A 23,477-nucleotide genomic window follows, 5' to 3' on the forward strand; every position below is an offset into this window, starting at 1 on the left:
ACAACCATATTTATGTTTATTTTCCCTTTTGTACTTTAATTAACTATTTGCACATAATATGACATTTGTAATGTCTTTATTATTTAGTAATTTTTGTGTGTGTAATGTTTACTATTCATTTTTATTGTTTATTTCACTTTTGTTTATTATATTGTTCACTTGCTTTGGTAATGTTAACATATGTTTCCCATGCCAATGAAGCCCTTAAATTGAAATTGAATTGAATTTACAGAGAGAGAGAGAGAGAGAGAGAGATAGAAACAGAGAGAGAGACAGACAGAGATACAGAGAGAGAGAGAGAGAGAGAGAGAAACAGAGAGAGAGACAGACAGAGATACAGAGAGAGAGAGAGAGAGAGAGAGAAAGAGAGAGAGACAGACAGAGATACACAGAGAGAGATACATCACATGTTGATGTTGGCGTGGTGCTGGAGATGAGGAACGTTGAAATGTTCCTTTAAACCACTAATTGACCGAGGTCGGTTCAATTACATGAATTCCATTTATAGTTTCGTTTTTTTGTGAGCCCAACGCTCTGTTCACTATTTTTTTTAAACCTGTGATAAATTTTCAAAAATACACTCAAACTGAAACCGAACCAACCTGAAAAAGCACCAATCACTCAGCACTAAGAGAGACAGAGAGACAGTAGATATAGGGTCTACATATCTAACCTGGTTGAGTGTTTTCTGTAGATGTGGTGTTCCCATGCGGTCAGCTATGTGTCGGTATCCTGGATGAGACAGGAAGAACTTCCTCTCTGCACCCAGAGCTGCTTTAATATCCTTCCTGCCGTCAATATCCTTCTGACTACGATTCACCACCCCAATGTAACCTGGAGAGGAGGAGAGGTGGTTATTACCCTGTTATAACCTGGAGGGAGCATGTTATAACAGGGGTGTGTGTGTGTGTGTGTGTGTGTGTGTGTGTGTGTGTGTGTGTGTGTGTGTGTGTGTGTGTGTCACCCCTGCGTAGCGGCAGTAGTTTATTCTCTAGAATGTCCCGTGCGTCCGTCCCCTCGTCCATCAGGTCCAGCTTGGTGATCACTCCGATGGTACGTAACCCTGGAAACACATAGGTCAACACAGGTCGTCTCCGTGGCAACATTCCACTCTCTCTCAAACACCTCTCCATCCCATTATATGAATAGATCAGGTAAGAGTTCGACCACTTTTATGCAGCGAAAACAGCCAAATATTTCCAAATCGGATTTTAGTAACCACATTGTGGGCCTGTTAGAACACATAAATAATGACAGATTTGCCTGACAAACACACACACGCACACACAGACGTAACCACTCTAACCCCCTCCCTACCTTGAGGGTCAACCTCCTTAGATATCTTGAGAGCATCAGAGTTGGCTAGATCCTGGTTAGCTGGAGTCACAGCCAGGATCAGACAGGATTCTTTAGTTATGAACTGCACATAATAGGATCAGACAGGATTATTTAGTTAGTAACTGCATATAACAGAATCAGACAGGATTATTTAGTTAGTAACTGCATATAACAGAATCAGACAGGATTATTTAGTTAGTAACTGCATATAACAGAATCAGACAGGATTCTTTAGTTAGTAACTGCATATAACAGAATCAGACAGGATTATTTAGTTAGTAACTGCATATACCAGAATCAGACAGGATTCTTTAGTTAGTAACTGCATATAACAGAATCAGACAGGATTCTTTAGTTAGGAACTGCATATAATAGGATCAGACAGGATTCTTTAGTTATTAACTGCATATAACAGAATCAGACAGGATTCTTTAGTTAGGAACTGCATATAACAGGATCAGACAGGATTCTTTAGTTAGTAACTGCATATAACCTAATCAGACAGGATTCTTTAGTTAGTAACTGCATATAACAGGATCAGACAGGATTATTTAGTTAGGAACTGCATACAACAGGATCAGACAGGATTATTTAGTTAGGAACTGCATATAATAGGATCAGACAGGATTCTTTAGTTAGGAACTGCATATAACAGGATCAGACAGGATTCTTTAGTTATTAACTGCATATTACAGGATCAGACAGGATTCTATAGTTATGAACTGCATATAACAGAATCAGACAGGATTCTTTAGTGATTAACTGCATATAACATGGTCAGACAGGATTCTTTAGTTATTAACTGCATATAATAGGATCAGACAGGATTATTTAGTTAGGAACTGCATATACCATGCAGACAGGATTCTTTAGTTATTAACTGCAAATAATATATACGTTTTAGCACATAACATAGAAGATTAGACTATATTACTTTAAAGAGGCAATCAGCAGTTGAAACAATAATAAAGCTCTCTACTGACTCCTGTTTGAGTAAAAAGCTGAGGACTGGGCCTGGAGAAATGTAACCCCTCTCAAATTCATAGGCAGAGCTATCGATGCAAGGACTGACCATCCATGATATCAACATGATCGTTTTAACCATGTTATGAGGCCATATAGTGTTTGTTTACATTTACATTGTTTACAACAACAACAAAAGTAAAACAAGCTTCTATTTTGGCTTCTGATGCGGTGTGACAGTTGAACCAAGCTCAGGAAGCACTAACACCTTATATTCTTCAAGAGTCAATATGGACATATCATTCACTTATACGTCCACAAATGGATGTAGCAACTGCAGATTGCCCCTTTAACATATACTTAGTTACCCTCTTTCTCTTTAACATATACTTAGTTACCCCCTTTCTCTTTAACATATACTTAGTTACCCCCTTTCCCTTTAACATATACTTAGTTACCCCCTTTCCCTTTAACATATACTTAGTTACTCCCTTTCCCTTTAACATATACTTAGTTACCCCCTTCTCTTTAACATATACTTAGTTACCCCCTTTCCCTTTAACATATACTTAGTTACCCCCTTTCCCTTTAACATATACTTAGTTACCCCTTTCCCTTAAACATATACTTAGTTACCCCTTTCCCTTAAACATATACTTAGTTACCCCTTTCCCTTTAACATATACTTAGTTACCCCCTTTACCTTTAACATATACTTAGTTACCCCCTTTACCTTTAACATATACTTAGTTACCCCCTTTCCCTTTAACATATACTTAGTTACCCCCGTAACATATACTTAGTTACCCCCTTAACATATACTTAGTTACCCCTTTCCCTTTAACATATACTTAGTTACCCCCTTTCCCTTTAACATATACTTAGTTACCCTCTTTCTCTTTAACATATACTTAGTTACCCCCTTTCCCTTTAACATATACTTAATTACCCCCTTTCCCTTTAACATATACTTAGTTACCCTCTTTCTCTTTAACATATACTTAGTTACCCCCTTTCTCTTTAACATATACTTAGTTACCCCCTTTACCTTTAACATATACTTAGTCACCCCCTTTCCCTTTAACATATACTTAATCACCCCTTTCCCTTTAACATATACTTAGTTACCCCCTTTACCTTTAACATATACTTAGTTACCCCCTTTCCCTTTAACATATACTTAGTTACCCCCGTAACATATACTTAGTTACCCCCTTAACATATACTTAGTTACCCCCTTTCCCTTTAACATATACTTAGTTACCCTCTTTCCCTTTAACATATACTTAGTCACCCCCTTTCCCTTTAACATATACTTAGTTACCCCCTTTCCCTTTAACATATACTTAGTTACCCCCTTTCCCTTTAACATATACTTAGTTACCCCCTTTCCCTTTAACATATACTTAGTTAACCCCGTAACATATACTTAGTTACCCCCTTAACATATACTTAGTTACCCCCTTTCCCTTTAACATATACTTAGTTACCCCCTTTCCCTTTAACATATACTTAGTTACCCCCTTAACATATACTTAGTTACCCCCTTAACATATACTTAGTTACCCCCTTTCCCTTTAACATATACTTAGTTACCCCCTTTCCCTTTAACATATACTTAGTCACCCCCTTTCCCTTTAACATATACTTAGTTACCCCTTTCCCTTTAACATATACTTAATCACCCCCTTTCCCTTTAACATATACTTAATCACCCCTTTCCCTTTAACATATACTTAGTTTCCCCCTTAACATATACTTAGTTACCCCCTTTCTCTTTAACATATACTTAATCACCCCTTTCCCTTTAACATATACTTAATCACCCCCTTTATCTTTAACATATACTTAATCACCCCTTTCCCTTTAACATATACTTAATCACCCCCTTTCCCTTTAACATATACTTAATCACCCCTTTCCCTTTAACTATTACTTAGTTACCCCCTTTCCCTTTAACATATACTTAGTTACCCCCTTTCCCTTTAACATATACTTAGTTACCCCCTTTCCCTTTAACATATACTTAGTTACTCCCTTTCCCTTTAACATATACTTAATCACCCCCTTTCCCTTTAACATATACTTAGTTACCCCCTTTCCCTTTAACATATACTTAGTTACTCCCTTTCCCTTTAACATATACTTAGTTACCCCCTTTCCCTTTAACATATACTTAGTTACCCCCTTTCCCTTTAACATATACTTAGTTACCCCCTTTCTCTTTAACATATACTTAATCACCCCTTTCCCTTTAACATATACTTAGTTACTCCCTTTCCCTTTAACATATACTTAATCACCCCCTTTCCCTTTAACATATACTTAGTTACCCCCTTTCCCTTTAACATATACTTAGTTACTCCCTTTCCCTTTAACATATACTTAGTTACCCCCTTTCCCTTTAACATATACTTAGTTACCCCCTTTCCCTTTAACATATACTTAGTTACCCCCTTTCTCTTTAACATATACTTAATCACCCCTTTCCCTTTAACATATACTTAGTTACCCCCTTAACATATACTTAGTTACCCCCTTTCCCTTTAACATATACTTAGTTACCCCCTTTCCCTTTAACATATACTTAGTTACCCCCTTTCTCTTTAACATATACTTAGTTACCCCCTTTCCCTTTAACATATACTTAGTTACCCCCTTTCCCTTTAACATATACTTAATTACCCCCTTTCCCTTTAACATATACTTAGTTACCCCCTTTACCTTTAACATATACTTAGTTACCCCCTTAACATATACTTAGTTACCCCCTTTCCCTTTAACATATACTTAGTTACCCCCTTTCCCTTTAACATATACTTAGTTACTCCCTTTCCCTTTAACATATACTTAATTACCCCCTTTCCCTTTAACATATACTTAGTTACCCCCTTTCCCTTTAACATATACTTAGTTTCCCCCTTTCCCTTTAACATATACTTAGTTACCCCCTTTCCCCTTAACATATACTTAGTCACCCCCTTTCCCTTTAACATATACTTAGTTACCCCCTTTCCCTTTAACATATACTTAGTTACCCCCTTTCTCTTTAACATATACTTAGTTACCCCCTTTCTCTTTAACATATACTTAGTTACCCCCTTTCCCTTTAACATATACTTAATTACCCCCTTTCCCTTTAACATATATTTAATCACCCCTTTCTCTTTAACATATACTTAGTTACCCCCTTAACATATACTTAGTTACCCCCTTTCTCTTTAACATATACTTAGTTACCCCCTTTACCTTTAACATATACTTAGTCACCCCCTTTCCCTTTAACATATACTTAATCACCCCTTTCCCTTTAACATATACTTAGTTACCCCCTTTACCTTTAACATATACTTAGTTACCCCCTTTCCCTTTAACATATACTTAGTTACCCCCGTAACATATACTTAGTTACCCCCTTAACATATACTTAGTTACCCCCTTTCCCTTTAACATATACTTAGTTACCACCTTTCCCTTTAACATATACTTAGTTACCCCCTTTCCCTTTAACATATACTTAGTTAACCCCGTAACATATACTTAGTTACCCCCTTAACATATACTTAGTTACCCCCTTTCCCTTTAACATATACTTAGTTACCCCCTTTCCCTTTAACATATACTTAGTTACCCCCTTAACATATACTTAGTTACCCCCTTAACATATACTTAGTTACCCCCTTTCCCTTTAACATATACTTAGTCACCCCCTTTCCCTTTAACATATACTTAGTTACCCCTTTCCCTTTAACATATACTTAATCACCCCCTTTCCCTTTAACATATACTTAATCACCCCTTTCCCTTTAACATATACTTAGTTACCCCCTTAACATATACTTAGTTACCCCCTTTCTCTTTAACATATACTTAATCACCCCTTTCCCTTTAACATATACTTAATCACCCCCTTTATCTTTAACATATACTTAATCACCCCTTTCCCTTTAACATATACTTAATCACCCCCTTTCCCTTTAACATATGCTTAATCACCCCTTTCCCTTTAACTATTACTTAGTTACCCCCTTTCCCTTTAACATATACTTAGTTACCCCCTTTCCCTTTAACATATACTTAGTTACTCCCTTTCCCTTTAACATATACTTAATTACCCCCTTTCCCTTTAACATATACTTAGTTACCCCCTTTCCCTTTAACATATACTTAGTTTCCCCCTTTCCCTTTAACATATACTTAGTTACCCCCTTTCCCCTTAACATATACTTAGTTACCCCCTTTCCCTTTAACATATACTTAGTTACCCCCTTTCCCTTTAACATATACTTAGTTACCCCCTTTCTCTTTAACATATACTTAGTTACCCCCTTTCTCTTTAACATATACTTAGTTACCCCCTTTCCCTTTAACATATACTTAATTACCCCCTTTCCCTTTAACATATATTTAATCACCCCTTTCTCTTTAACATATACTTAGTTACCCCCTTAACATATACTTAGTTACCCCCTTTCTCTTTAACATATACTTAGTTACCCCCTTTACCTTTAACATATACTTAGTCACCCCCTTTCCCTTTAACATATACTTAATCACCCCTTTCCCTTTAACATATACTTAGTTACCCCCTTTACCTTTAACATATACTTAGTTACCCCCTTTCCCTTTAACATATACTTAGTTACCCCCGTAACATATACTTAGTTACCCCCTTAACATATACTTAGTTACCCCCTTTCCCTTTAACATATACTTAGTTACCCTCTTTCCCTTTAACATATACTTAGTTACTCCCTTTCCCTTTAACATATACTTAGTTACCCCCTTTCCCTTTAACATATACTTAGTTACCCCCTTTCCCTTTAACATATACTTAGTTACCCCCTTTCTCTTTAACATATACTTAATCACCCCTTTCCCTTTAACATATACTTAGTTACTCCCTTTCCCTTTAACATATACTTAATCACCCCCTTTCCCTTTAACATATACTTAGTTACCCCCTTTCCCTTTAACATATACTTAGTTACTCCCTTTCCCTTTAACATATACTTAATCACCCCTTTCCCTTTAACATATACTTAGTTACCCCCTTAACATATACTTAGTTACCCCCTTTCCCTTTAACATATACTTAGTTACCCCCTTTCCCTTTAACATATACTTAGTTACCCCCTTTCTCTTTAACATATACTTAGTTACCCCCTTTCCCTTTAACATATACTTAGTTACCCCCTTTCCCTTTAACATATACTTAATTACCCCCTTTCCCTTTAACATATACTTAGTTACCCCCTTTACCTTTAACATATACTTAGTTACCCCCTTAACATATACTTAGTTACCCCCTTTCCCTTTAACATATACTTAGTTACCCCCTTTCCCTTTAACATATACTTAGTTACTCCCTTTCCCTTTAACATATACTTAATTACCCCCTTTCCCTTTAACATATACTTAGTTACCCCCTTTCCCTTTAACATATACTTAGTTTCCCCCTTTCCCTTTAACATATACTTAGTTACCCCCTTTCCCCTTAACATATACTTAGTTACCCCCTTTCCCTTTAACATATACTTAGTTACCCCCTTTCCCTTTAACATATACTTAGTTACCCCCTTTCTCTTTAACATATACTTAGTTACCCCCTTTCCCTTTAACATATACTTAATTACCCCCTTTCCCTTTAACATATATTTAATCACCCCTTTCTCTTTAACATATACTTAGTTACCCCCTTAACATATACTTAGTTACCCCCTTTCTCTTTAACATATACTTAGTTACCCCCTTTCTCTTTAACATATACTTAGTTACCCCCTTTCCCTTTAACATATACTTAATCACCCCTTTCCCTTTAACATATACTTAGTTACCCCTTTCCCTTTAACATATACTTAGTTACCCCCTTTCTCTTTAACATATACTTAGTTACCCCCTTTCCCTTTAACATATACTTAGTTACCCCCTTTCCCTTTAACATATACTTAGTTACCCCCTTTCCCTTTAACATATACTTAGTTACCCCCTTTCCCTTTAACATATACTTAGTTACCCCCTTTCCCTTTAACATATACTTAATCACCCCTTTCCCTTTAACATATACTTAATCACCCCCTTTCTCTTTAACATATACTTAGTTACCCCCTTTCCCTTTAACATATACTTAGTTACTCCCTTTCCCTTTAACATATACTTAGTTACCCCCTTTCCCTTTAACATATACTTAATTACCCCCTTTCCCTTTAACATATACTTAGTTACCCCCTTTCCCTTTAACATATACTTAGTTACTTAAACATGTACTTTGTTACTCTTTGGATATGAATTACACACAACATAGAAGATATACTATATTACTTTCATATTTAATGAGTACGTGTGTCCAAACTTTTGACTGGTCCTGTATATCTGCATCAAAAACACAGGTGACCGACCGCCTGAAACGTTCTAACCCAAAGTGAAGACATTTCAGGCTGAGGAGTGAGTTTCAATCACTCAATCCCCTTCTGTTATACACTGAATAGAGAATAGAGAGCTATCTGGTCAAAAGTAGTGCACTAATCTAGGGAATAGGGTACCATCTGGTCAAAAGTAGTGCACAGTCTAGGGAATAGGATGCCATTCTGGTCAAAAGTAGTGCACAATCTAGGGAATAGGGTGCCATTCTGGTCAAAAGTAGTGCGCTATCTAGGGAATAGGGTGCCATTCTGGTCAAAAGTAGTGCACTATCTAGGGAATAGGGTGCCATTCTGGTCAAAAGTAGTGCACTATTGAAGGAATAGGATGCCAGTTTGGGAATAGGGTGCCGGTTGGGACCGTAACCACTCTCTCTGACCTGCATCAGCATGTCTCTGATCTGGTGCTCGATGTCGACTGGCTGGTCTCCCACCGCTACCTTAGTCATCCCTGGTAGATCTATAAGAGTCAGGTTTAACACTGAGGAGGGAGGGAGGGAGGGATGGGAGGAGGGAGGGATGGGGGAGGGAGGGAAAGAGGGAGGGAGGGAGAGGGAGGGAGAGGGAGGGAGGGAGGGGGGGAAGGAGGGTGGGAAAGGGGGGAGGATAGAGGGAGAGAAAGAGAAGGGGGGAGGGAGGGAAGGGGGGAGAGAGAGGGAGATATTCAATTATTCAATTCAAATGGAAAATGTATTTGCTCATTGTACATCAATCTACAGAGAGGGAAGTTTACACTGTAACAGGGGTGTTCACAAAGGGCTGTAGATGGGCCTTGGGATGAGAGATGTGTACCTAACATGACCTGGGAGATGTGTACCTAACCTGACCATCGACTGTAGCAGAACATAGGATGTCATTGGAGATGTTGGTGGATAGAGAACCATGGGAAACTGGTAGGACCTATCTGATAGACTCCTAGATATATCAGAGAACCATGGAAGCAATAGGAGATCAGGAACAGCAGAGTCAATGCAATAACTATTCTCACGTCAGTCGCTATAGTAACAGCATGGAACTAGACTATAGTAACAACATGGAACTAGACTATAGCAACAACATGGAACTAGACTATAGTAACAGTATGGAACTAGACTATAGTAACAGCATGGAACTAGACTATAGTAACAACATGGAACTAGACTATAGTAACAACGTGGAACTAGACTATAGTAACAACATGGAACTAGACTATAGTAACAGTATGGAACTAGACTATAGTAACAGTATGGAACTAGACTATAGTAACAACATGGAACTAGACTATAGTAACAGTATGGAACTAGACTATAGTAACAGCATGGAACTAGACTATAGTAACAGCATGGAACTAGACTATAGTAACAGTATGGAACTAGACTATAGTAACAGTATGGAACTAGACTATAGTAACAACATGGAACTAGACTATAGTAACATCATGGAACTAGACTATAGTAACAGTATGGAACTAGACTATAGTAACAACATGGAACTAGACTATAGTAACAACATGGAACTAGACTATAGTAACAGTATGGAACTAGACTATAGTAACAGTATGGAACTAGACTATAGTAACAACATGGAACTAGACTATAGTAACAGTATGGAACTAGACTATAGTAACAACATGGAACTAGACTATAGTAACAGCATGGAACTAGACTATAGTAACAGTATGGAACTAGACTATAGTAACAACATGGAACTAGACTATAGTAACAACATGGAACTAGACTATAGTAACAACATGGAACTAGACTATAGTAACAACATGGAACTAGACTATAGTAACAACATGGAACTAGACTATAGTAACAGCATGAACATGGAACTAGACTATAGTAACAGCATGGAACTAGACTATAGTAACAGTATGGAACTAGACTATAGTAACAACATGGAACTAGACTATAGTAACAGCATGGAACTAGACTATAGTAACAGTATGGAACTAGACTATAGTAACAACATGGAACTAGACTATAGTAACAGCATGGAACTAGACTATAGTAACAGTATGGAACTAGACTATAGTAACAGTATGGAACTAGACTATAGTAACAGCATGGAACTAGACTATAGTAACAGTATGGAACTAGACTATAGTAACAGCATGGAACTAGACTATAGTAACAACATGGAACTAGACTATAGTAACAGCATGGAACTAGACTATAGTAACAGCATGGAACTAGACTATAGTAACAGCATGGAACTAGACTATAGTAACAGCATGGAACTAGACTATAGTAACAGTATGGAACTAGACTATAGTAACAGCATGGAACTAGACTATAGTAACAACATGGAACTAGACTATAGTAACAGCATGAACATGGAACTAGACTATAGTAACAACATGGAACTAGACTATAGTAACAACATGGAACTAGACTATAGTAACAACATGGAACTAGACTATAGTAACAGCATGAACATGGAACTAGACTATAGTAACAGCATGGAACTAGACTATAGTAACAGCATGAACATGGAACTAGACTATAGTAACAACATGGAACTAGACTATAGTAACAGTATGGAACTAGACTATAGTAACAGTATGGAACTAGACTATAGTAACAGTATGGAACTAGACTATAGTAACAACATGGAACTAGACTATAGTAACAACATGGAACTAGACTATAGTAACAACATGGAACTAGACTATAGTAACAACATGGAACTAGACTATAGTAACAACATGGAACTAGACTATAGTAACAACATGGAACTAGACTATAGTAACAGCATGAACATGGAACTAGACTATAGTAACAGTATGGAACTAGACTATAGTAAAAACATGGAACTAGACTATAGTAACAACATGGAACTAGACTATAGTAACAGCATGGAACTAGACTATAGTAACAACATGGAACTAGACTATAGTAACAGCATGAACATGGAACTAGACTATAGTAACAGCATGGAACTAGACTATAGTAACAGTATGGAACTAGACTATAGTAACAACATGGAACTAGACTATAGTAACAGCATGGAACTAGACTATAGTAACAGTATGGAACTAGACTATAGTAACAGTATGGAACTAGACTATAGTAACAGTATGGAACTAGACTATAGTAACAGCATGGAACTAGACTATAGTAACAGCATGGAACTAGACTATAGTAACAGTATGGAACTAGACTATAGTAACAGTATGAACTAGACTATAGTAACAACATGGAACTAGACTATAGTAACAGCATGGAACTAGACTATAGTAACAGCATGGAACTAGACTATAGTAACAGCATGGAACTAGACTATAGTAACAGCATGGAACTAGACTATAGTAACAGCATGAACATGAAACTAGACTATAGTAACAACATGGAACTAGACTATAGTAACAGCATGGAACTAGACTATAGTAACAGTATGGAACTAGACTATAGTAACAGCATGGAACTAGACTATAGTAACAGCATGGAACTAGACTATAGTAACAGCATGGAACTAGACTATAGTAACAGCATGGAACTAGACTATAGTAACAGTATGGAACTAGACTATAGTAACAGCATGGAACTAGACTATAGTAACAACATGGAACTAGACTATAGTAACAGCATGAACATGGAACTAGACTATAGTAACAACATGGAACTAGACTATAGTAACAACATGGAACTAGACTATAGTAACAACATGGAACTAGACTATAGTAACAGCATGAACATGGAACTAGACTATAGTAACAGCATGGAACTAGACTATAGTAACAGTATGGAACTAGACTATAGTAACAGTATGGAACTAGACTATAGTAACAGTATGGAACTAGACTATAGTAACAGCATGAACATGGAACTAGACTATAGTAACAACATGGAACTAGACTATAGTAACAGTATGGAACTAGACTATAGTAACAGTATGGAACTAGACTATAGTAACAGTATGGAACTAGACTATAGTAACAACATGGAACTAGACTATAGTAACAACATGGAACTAGACTATAGTAACAGCATGAACATGGAACTAGACTATAGTAACAGTATGGAACTAGACTATTGTAAAAACATGGAACTAGACTATAGTAACAACATGGAACTAGACTATAGTAACAACATGGAACTAGACTATAGTAACAACATGGAACTAGACTATAGTAACAGCATGAACATGGAACTAGACTATAGTAACAGCATGGAACTAGACTATAGTAACAGTATGGAACTAGACTATAGTAACAACATGGAACTAGACTATAGTAACAGCATGGAACTAGACTATAGTAACAGTATGGAACTAGACTATAGTAACAGTATGGAACTAGACTATAGTAACAGTATGGAACTAGACTATAGTAACAGCATGGAACTAGACTATAGTAACAGCATGGAACTAGACTATAGTAACAGTATGGAACTAGACTATAGTAACAGTATGAACTAGACTATAGTAACAACATGGAACTAGACTATAGTAACAGCATGGAACTAGACTATAGTAACAGCATGGAACTAGACTATAGTAACAGCATGGAACTAGACTATAGTAACAGCATGGAACTAGACTATAGTAACAGCATGAACATGAAACTAGACTATAGTAACAACATGGAACTAGACTATAGTAACAGCATGGAACTAGACTATAGTAACAGTATGGAACTAGACTATAGTAACAGCATGGAACTAGACTATAGTAACAGAATGGAACTAGACTATAGTAACAGTATGGAACTAGACTATAGTAACAGCATGGAACTAGACTATAGTAACAGTATGGAACTAGACTATAGTAACAGCATGGAACTAGACTATAGTAACAACATGGAACTAGACTATAGTAACAGCATGAACATGGAACTAGACTATAGTAACAACATGGAACTAGACTATAGTAACAGTATGGAACTAGACTATAGTAACAGCATGGAACTAGACTATAGTAACAGCATGGAACTAGACTATAGTAACAGCATGGAACTAGACTATAGTAACAGTATGGAACTAGACTATAGTAACAGCATGGAACTAGACTATAGTAACATCATGGAACTAGACTATAGTAACAACATGGAACTAGACTATAGTAACAACATGGAACTAGACTATAGTAACAGTATGGAACTAGACTATAGTAACAGCATGGAACTAGACTATAGTAACAACATGGAACTAGACTATAGTAACAGCATGGAACTAGATTATAGTAACAACAAGGAACTAGACTATAGTAACAGCATGAAACTAGACTATAGTAACAACATGGAACTAGACTATAGTAACAGCATGAAACTAGATTATAGTAACAACAAGGAACTAGACTATAGTAACAACATGGAACTAGATTATAGTAACAACATGGAACTAGACTATAGTAACAGCATGGAACTAGATTATAGTAACAACAAGGAACTAGCCTATAGTAACAGTATGGAACTAGACTATAGTAACAACATGAACATGGAACTAGACTATAGTAACATGGAACTAGACTATAGTAACAGTATGGAACTAGACTATAGTAACAGCATGGAACTAGACTATAGTAACAGTATGGAAATAGACTATAGTAACAGTATGGAACTAGACTATAGTAACAGTATGGAACTAGACTATAGTAACAGCATGGAACTAGACTATAGTAACAGTATGGAACTAGACTATAGTAACAGTATGGAACTAGACTATAGTAACAGTATGGAACTAGACTATAGTAACAGTATGGAACTAGACTATAGTAACAGTATGGAACTAGACTATAGTAACAGCATGGAACTAGACTATAGTAACAGTATGGAACTAGACTATAGTAACAGCATGGAACTAGACTATAGTAACAGAATGGAACTAGACTATAGTAACAGTATGGAACTAGACTATAGTAACAGCATGGAACTAGACTATAGTAACAGTATGGAACTAGACTATAGTAACAGCATGGAACTAGACTATAGTAACAACATGGAACTAGACTATAGTAACAGCATGAACATGGAACTAGACTATAGTAACAACATGGAACTAGACTATAGTAACAGTATGGAACTAGACTATAGTAACAGTATGAACTAGACTATAGTAACAACATGGAACTAGACTATAGTAACAGCATGGAACTAGACTATAGTAACAGCATGGAACTAGACTATAGTAACAGCATGGAACTAGACTATAGTAACAGCATGGAACTAGACTATAGTAACAGCATGAACATGAAACTAGACTATAGTAACAACATGGAACTAGACTATAGTAACAGCATGGAACTAGACTATAGTAACAGTATGGAACTAGACTATAGTAACAGCATGGAACTAGACTATAGTAACAGAATGGAACTAGACTATAGTAACAGTATGGAACTAGACTATAGTAACAGCATGGAACTAGACTATAGTAACAGTATGGAACTAGACTATAGTAACAGCATGGAACTAGACTATAGTAACAACATGGAACTAGACTATAGTAACAGCATGAACATGGAACTAGACTATAGTAACAACATGGAACTAGACTATAGTAACAGTATGGAACTAGACTATAGTAACAGCATGGAACTAGACTATAGTAACAGCATGGAACTAGACTATAGTAACAGCATGGAACTAGACTATAGTAACAGTATGGAACTAGACTATAGTAACAGCATGGAACTAGACTATAGTAACATCATGGAACTAGACTATAGTAACAACATGGAACTAGACTATAGTAACAACATGGAACTAGACTATAGTAACAGTATGGAACTAGACTATAGTAACAGCATGGAACTAGACTATAGTAACAACATGGAACTAGACTATAGTAACAGCATGGAACTAGATTATAGTAACAACAAGGAACTAGACTATAGTAACAGCATGAAACTAGACTATAGTAACAACATGGAACTAGACTATAGTAACAGCATGAAACTAGATTATAGTAACAACAAGGAACTAGACTATAGTAACAGCATGGAACTAGATTATAGTAACAACATGGAACTAGACTATAGTAACAGCATGGAACTAGATTATAGTAACAACAAGGAACTAGCCTATAGTAACAGTATGGAACTAGACTATAGTAACAACATGAAACTAGACTATAGTAACATGGAACTAGACTATAGTAACAGTATGGAACTAGACTATAGTAACAGCATGGAACTAGACTATAGTAACAGTATGGAAATAGACTATAGTAACAGTATGGAACTAGACTATAGTAACAGTATGGAACTAGACTATAGTAACAGCATGGAACTAGACTATAGTAACAGTATGGAACTAGACTATAGTAACAGTATGGAACTAGACTATAGTAACAGTATGGAACTAGACTATAGTAACAGTATGGAACTAGACTATAGTAACAGTATGGAACTAGACTATAGTAACAGCATGGAACTAGACTATAGTAACAGTATGGAACTAGACTATAGTAACAACATGGAACTAGACTATAGTAACAACGTGGAACTAGACTATAGTAACAGTATGGAACTAGACTATAGTAAGAGTATGGAACTAGACTATAGTAACAACATGGAACTAGACTATAGTAACAACATGGAACTAGACTATAGTAACAACATGGAACTAGACTATAGTAACAGCATGGAACTAGACTATAGTAACAACATGGAACTAGACTATAGTAACAGTATGGAACTAGACTATAGTAACAGCATGAACATGGAACTAGACTATAGTAACATGGAACTAGACTATAGTAACAGTATGGAACTAGACTATAGTAACAGCAATGAACATGGAACTAGACTATAGTAACAACATGGAACTAGACTATAGTAACAGCATGGAACTAGACTAGAGTAACAGTATGGAACTAGACTATAGTAACAGTATGGAACTAGACTATAGTAACAGTATGGAACTAGACTATAGTAACAGTATGGAACTAGACTATAGTAACAGCATGGAACTAGACTATAGTAACAGTATGGAACTAGACTATAGTAACAGCATGAACATGGAACTAGACTATAGTAACATGGAACTAGACTATAGTAACAGTATGGAACTAGACTATAGTAACAGCATGGAACTAGACTATAGTAACATGGAACTAGACTATAGTAACATGGAACTAGACTATAGTAACATGGAACTAGACTATAGTAACAGTATGGAACTAGACTATAGTAACAGCATGGAACTAGACTATAGTAACAGTATGGAACTAGACTATAGTAACAGTATGGAACTAGACTATAGTAACAACAAGGAACTAGACTATAGTAACAGTATGGAACTAGACTATAGTAACAGTGTGGAACTAGACTATAGTAACAACAAGGAACTAGACTATAGTAACAACATGGAACTAGACTATAGTAACAGCATGGAACTAGACTATGGTAACAACATGGAACTAGACTATAGTAACAGTATGGAACTAGACTATAGTAACAGCAAGGAACTAGAATATAGTAACAACATGGAACTAGACTATAGTAACAGCATGGAACTAGACTATAGTAACACCATGGAACTAGACTATAGTAACACCATGGAACTAGACTATAGTAACAGTATGGAACTAGACTATAGTAACAACATGGAACTAGACTATAGTAACAACATGGAACTAGACTATAGTAACAGTATGGAACTAGACTATAGTAACAACAAGGAACTAGACTATAGTAACAGCATGAACATGGAACTAGACTATAGTAACAACATGGAACTAGACTATAGTAACAACATGGAACTAGACTATAGTAACATGGAAATAGACTATAGTAACAACATGGAACTAGACTATAGTAACAACATGGAACTAGACTATAGTAACAACATGGAACTAGACTATAGTAACAACATGGAACTAGACTATAGTAACAGTATGGAACTAGACTATAGTAACAGTATGGAACTAGACTATAGTAACAGCATGGAACTAGACTATAGTAACAACATGGAACTAGACTATAGTAACAACATGGAACTAGACTATAGTAACAGCATGGAACTAGACTATAGTAACAACATGGAACTAGACTATAGTAACAGTATGGAACTAGACTATAGTAACAGCATGGAACTAGACTATAGTAACAGTATGGAACTAGACTATAGTAACAACATGGAACTAGACTATAGTAACAACATGGAACTAGACTATAGTAACAACATGGAACTAGACTATAGTAACAACGTGGAACTAGACTATAGTAACAGTATGGAACTAGACTATAGTAACAGTATGGAACTAGACTATAGTAACAACAAGGAACTAGACTATAGTAACAGCATGAACATGGAACTAGACTATAGTAACAGCATGGAACTAGACTATAGTAACAATATGGAACTAGACTATAGTAACAGCATGGAACTAGACTATAGTAACAGTATGGAACTAGACTATAGTAACAGTATGGAACTAGACTATAGTAACAGTATGGAACTAGACTATAGTAACAGTATGGAACTAGACTATAGTAACAGTATGGAACTAGACTATAGTAACAGCATGGAACTAGACTATAGTAACAGTATGGAACTAGACTATAGTAACAACATGGAACTAGACTATAGTAACAACGTGGAACTAGACTATAGTAACAGTATGGAACTAGACTATAGTAACAGTATGGAACTAGACTATAGTAACAACATGGAACTAGACTATAGTAACAACATGGAACTAGACTATAGTAACAACATGGAACTAGACTATAGTAACAGCATGGAACTAGACTATAGTAACAACATGGAACTAGACTATAGTAACAGTATGGAACTAGACTATAGTAACAGCATGAACATGGAACTAGACTATAGTAACATGGAACTAGACTATAGTAACAGTATGGAACTAGACTATAGTAACAGTATGGAACTAGACTATAGTAACAGTATGGAACTAGACTATAGTAACAGTATGGAACTAGACTATAGTAACAGTATGGAACTAGACTATAGTAACAGCATGGAACTAGACTATAGTAACAGTATGGAACTAGACTATAGTAACAGCATGAACATGGAACTAGACTATAGTAACATGGAACTAGACTATAGTAACAGTATGGAACTAGACTATAGTAACAGCATGGAACTAGACTATAGTAACATGGAACTAGACTATAGTAACATGGAACTAGACTATAGTAACATGGAACTAGACTATAGTAACAGTATGGAACTAGACTATAGTAACAGCATGGAACTAGACTATAGTAACAGTATGGAACTAGACTATAGTAACAGTATGGAACTAGACTATAGTAACAACAAGGAACTAGACTATAGTAACAGTATGGAACTAGACTATAGTAACAGTTTGGAACTAGACTATAGTAACAACAAGGAACTAGACTATAGTAACAACATGGAACTAGACTATAGTAACAGCATGGAACTAGACTATAGTAACAACATGGAACTAGACTATAGTAACAGCATGAACATGGAACTAGACTATAGTAACAGCATGGAACTAGACTATAGTAACAGTATGGAACTAGACTATAGTAACAGTATGGAACTAGACTATAGTAACAGTATGGAACTAGACTATAGTAACAGCATGAACATGGAACTAGACTATAGTAACAACATGGAACTAGACTATAGTAACAGTATGGAACTAGACTATAGTAACAGTATGGAACTAGACTATAGTAACAGTATGGAACTAGACTATAGTAACAACATGGAACTAGACTATAGTAACAACATGGAACTAGACTATAGTAACAGCATGAACATGGAACTAGACTATAGTAACAGTATGGAACTAGACTATTGTAAAAACATGGAACTAGACTATAGTAACAACATGGAACTAGACTATAGTAACAACATGGAACTAGACTATAGTAACAACATGGAACTAGACTATAGTAACAGCATGAACATGGAACTAGACTATAGTAACAGCATGGAACTAGACTATAGTAACAGTATGGAACTAGACTATAGTAACAACATGGAACTAGACTATAGTAACAGCATGGAACTAGACTATAGTAACAGTATGGAACTAGACTATAGTAACAGTATGGAACTAGACTATAGTAACAGTATGGAACTAGACTATAGTAACAGCATGGAACTAGACTATAGTAACAGCATGGAACTAGACTATAGTAACAGTATGGAACTAGACTATAGTAACAGTATGAACTAGACTATAGTAACAACATGGAACTAGACTATAGTAACAGCATGGAACTAGACTATAGTAACAGCATGGAACTAGACTATAGTAACAGCATGGAACTAGACTATAGTAACAGCATGGAACTAGACTATAGTAACAGCATGAACATGAAACTAGACTATAGTAACAACATGGAACTAGACTATAGTAACAGCATGGAACTAGACTATAGTAACAGTATGGAACTAGACTATAGTAACAGCATGGAACTAGACTATAGTAACAGAATGGAACTAGACTATAGTAACAGTATGGAACTAGACTATAGTAACAGCATGGAACTAGACTATAGTAACAGTATGGAACTAGACTATAGTAACAGCATGGAACTAGACTATAGTAACAACATGGAACTAGACTATAGTAACAGCATGAACATGGAACTAGACTATAGTAACAACATGGAACTAGACTATAGTAACAGTATGGAACTAGACTATAGTAACAGTATGAACTAGACTATAGTAACAACATGGAACTAGACTATAGTAACAGCATGGAACTAGACTATAGTAACAGCATGGAACTAGACTATAGTAACAGCATGGAACTAGACTATAGTAACAGCATGGAACTAGACTATAGTAACAGCATGAACATGAAACTAGACTATAGTAACAACATGGAACTAGACTATAGTAACAGCATGGAACTAGACTATAGTAACAGTATGGAACTAGACTATAGTAACAGCATGGAACTAGACTATAGTAACAGAATGGAACTAGACTATAGTAACAGTATGGAACTAGACTATAGTAACAGCATGGAACTAGACTATAGTAACAGTATGGAACTAGACTATAGTAACAGCATGGAACTAGACTATAGTAACAACATGGAACTAGACTATAGTAACAGCATGAACATGGAACTAGACTATAGTAACAACATGGAACTAGACTATAGTAACAGTATGGAACTAGACTATAGTAACAGCATGGAACTAGACTATAGTAACAGCATGGAACTAGACTATAGTAACAGCATGGAACTAGACTATAGTAACAGTATGGAACTAGACTATAGTAACAGCATGGAACTAGACTATAGTAACATCATGGAACTAGACTATAGTAACAACATGGAACTAGACTATAGTAACAACATGGAACTAGACTATAGTAACAGTATGGAACTAGACTATAGTAACAGCATGGAACTAGACTATAGTAACAACATGGAACTAGACTATAGTAACAGCATGGAACTAGATTATAGTAACAACAAGGAACTAGACTATAGTAACAGCATGAAACTAGACTATAGTAACAACATGGAACTAGACTATAGTAACAGCATGAAACTAGATTATAGTAACAACAAGGAACTAGACTATAGTAACAACATGGAACTAGATTATAGTAACAACATGGAACTAGACTATAGTAACAGCATGGAACTAGATTATAGTAACAACAAGGAACTAGCCTATAGTAACAGTATGGAACTAGACTATAGTAACAGAATGGAACTAGACTATAGTAACAGTATGGAACTAGACTATAGTAACAGCATGGAACTAGACTATAGTAACAGTATGGAACTAGACTATAGTAACAGCATGGAACTAGACTATAGTAACAACATGGAACTAGACTATAGTAACAGCATGAACATGGAACTAGACTATAGTAACAACATGGAACTAGACTATAGTAACAGTATGGAACTAGACTATAGTAACAGTATGAACTAGACTATAGTAACAACATGGAACTAGACTATAGTAACAGCATGGAACTAGACTATAGTAACAGCATGGAACTAGACTATAGTAACAGCATGGAACTAGACTATAGTAACAGCATGGAACTAGACTATAGTAACAGCATGAACATGAAACTAGACTATAGTAACAACATGGAACTAGACTATAGTAACAGCATGGAACTAGACTATAGTAACAGTATGGAACTAGACTATAGTAACAGCATGGAACTAGACTATAGTAACAGAATGGAACTAGACTATAGTAACAGTATGGAACTAGACTATAGTAACAGCATGGAACTAGACTATAGTAACAGCATGGAACTAGACTATAGTAACAGCATGGAACTAGACTATAGTAACAGCATGGAACTAGACTATAGTAACAGAATGGAACTAGACTATAGTAACAGTATGGAACTAGACTATAGTAACAGCATGGAACTAGACTATAGTAACAGCATGGAACTAGACTATAGTAACAGCATGGAACTAGACTATAGTAACAGCATGGAACTAGACTATAGTAACAGCATGAACATGAAACTAGACTATAGTAACAACATGGAACTAGACTATAGTAACAGCATGGAACTAGACTATAGTAACAGTATGGAACTAGACTATAGTAACAGCATGGAACTAGACTATAGTAACAGAATGGAACTAGACTATAGTAACAGTATGGAACTAGACTATAGTAACAGCATGGAACTAGACTATAGTAACAGTATGGAACTAGACTATAGTAACAGCATGGAACTAGACTATAGTAACAACATGGAACTAGACTATAGTAACAGCATGAACATGGAACTAGACTATAGTAACAACATGGAACTAGACTATAGTAACAGTATGGAACTAGACTATAGTAACAGTATGAACTAGACTATAGTAACAACATGGAACTAGACTATAGTAACAGCATGGAACTAGACTATAGTAACAGCATGGAACTAGACTATAGTAACAGCATGGAACTAGACTATAGTAACAGCATGGAACTAGACTATAGTAACAGCATGAACATGAAACTAGACTATAGTAACAACATGGAACTAGACTATAGTAACAGCATGGAACTAGACTATAGTAACAGTATGGAACTAGACTATAGTAACAGCATGGAACTAGACTATAGTAACAGAATGGAACTAGACTATAGTAACAGTATGGAACTAGACTATAGTAACAGCATGGAACTAGACTATAGTAACAGTATGGAACTAGACTATAGTAACAGCATGAACATGGAACTAGACTATAGTAACAGTATGGAACTAGACTATTGTAAAAACATGGAACTAGACTATAGTAACAACATGGAACTAGACTATAGTAACAACATGGAACTAGACTATAGTAACAACATGGAACTAGACTATAGTAACAGCATGAACATGGAACTAGACTATAGTAACAGCATGGAACTAGACTATAGTAACAGTATGGAACTAGACTATAGTAACAACATGGAACTAGACTATAGTAACAGCATGGAACTAGACTATAGTAACAGTATGGAACTAGACTATAGTAACAGTATGGAACTAGACTATAGTAACAGTATGGAACTAGACTATAGTAACAGCATGGAACTAGACTATAGTAACAGCATGGAACTAGACTATAGTAACAGTATGGAACTAGACTATAGTAACAGTATGGAACTAGACTATAGTAACAACATGGAACTAGACTATAGTAACAGCATGGAACTAGACTATAGTAACAGCATGGAACTAGACTATAGTAACAGCATGGAACTAGACTATAGTAACAGCATGGAACTAGACTATAGTAACAGCATGAACATGAAACTAGACTATAGTAACAACATGGAACTAGACTATAGTAACAGCATGGAACTAGACTATAGTAACAGTATGGAACTAGA

At 35.8% G+C, this 23,477-nt stretch overlaps 1 protein-coding gene across 2 annotated transcripts in view; it reads right to left on the reverse strand.

Moving 5' to 3' along the window:
- The window catches only part of LOC129846182 (dynamin-2-like), a 99,604-nt gene that overhangs the window by 24,324 nt on the left and 51,803 nt on the right, over positions 1–23,477 (reverse strand). For both annotated transcript variants that reach the window (XM_055914146.1, XM_055914145.1), the window contains exons 4-7: positions 9,101–9,201; positions 1,318–1,420; positions 965–1,063; positions 674–834 (exon numbers count right to left, since the gene is read on the reverse strand). In XM_055914146.1, the coding sequence (XP_055770121.1) occupies positions 674–834; positions 965–1,063; positions 1,318–1,420; positions 9,101–9,201 (464 nt within the window). The remainder of the gene's footprint in view (positions 1–673; positions 835–964; positions 1,064–1,317; positions 1,421–9,100; positions 9,202–23,477) is intronic.

This window comes from Salvelinus fontinalis, unplaced genomic scaffold, assembly GCF_029448725.1.
Source record: "Salvelinus fontinalis isolate EN_2023a unplaced genomic scaffold, ASM2944872v1 scaffold_0471, whole genome shotgun sequence".
Lineage (NCBI taxonomy): Eukaryota > Metazoa > Chordata > Actinopteri > Salmoniformes > Salmonidae > Salvelinus > Salvelinus fontinalis.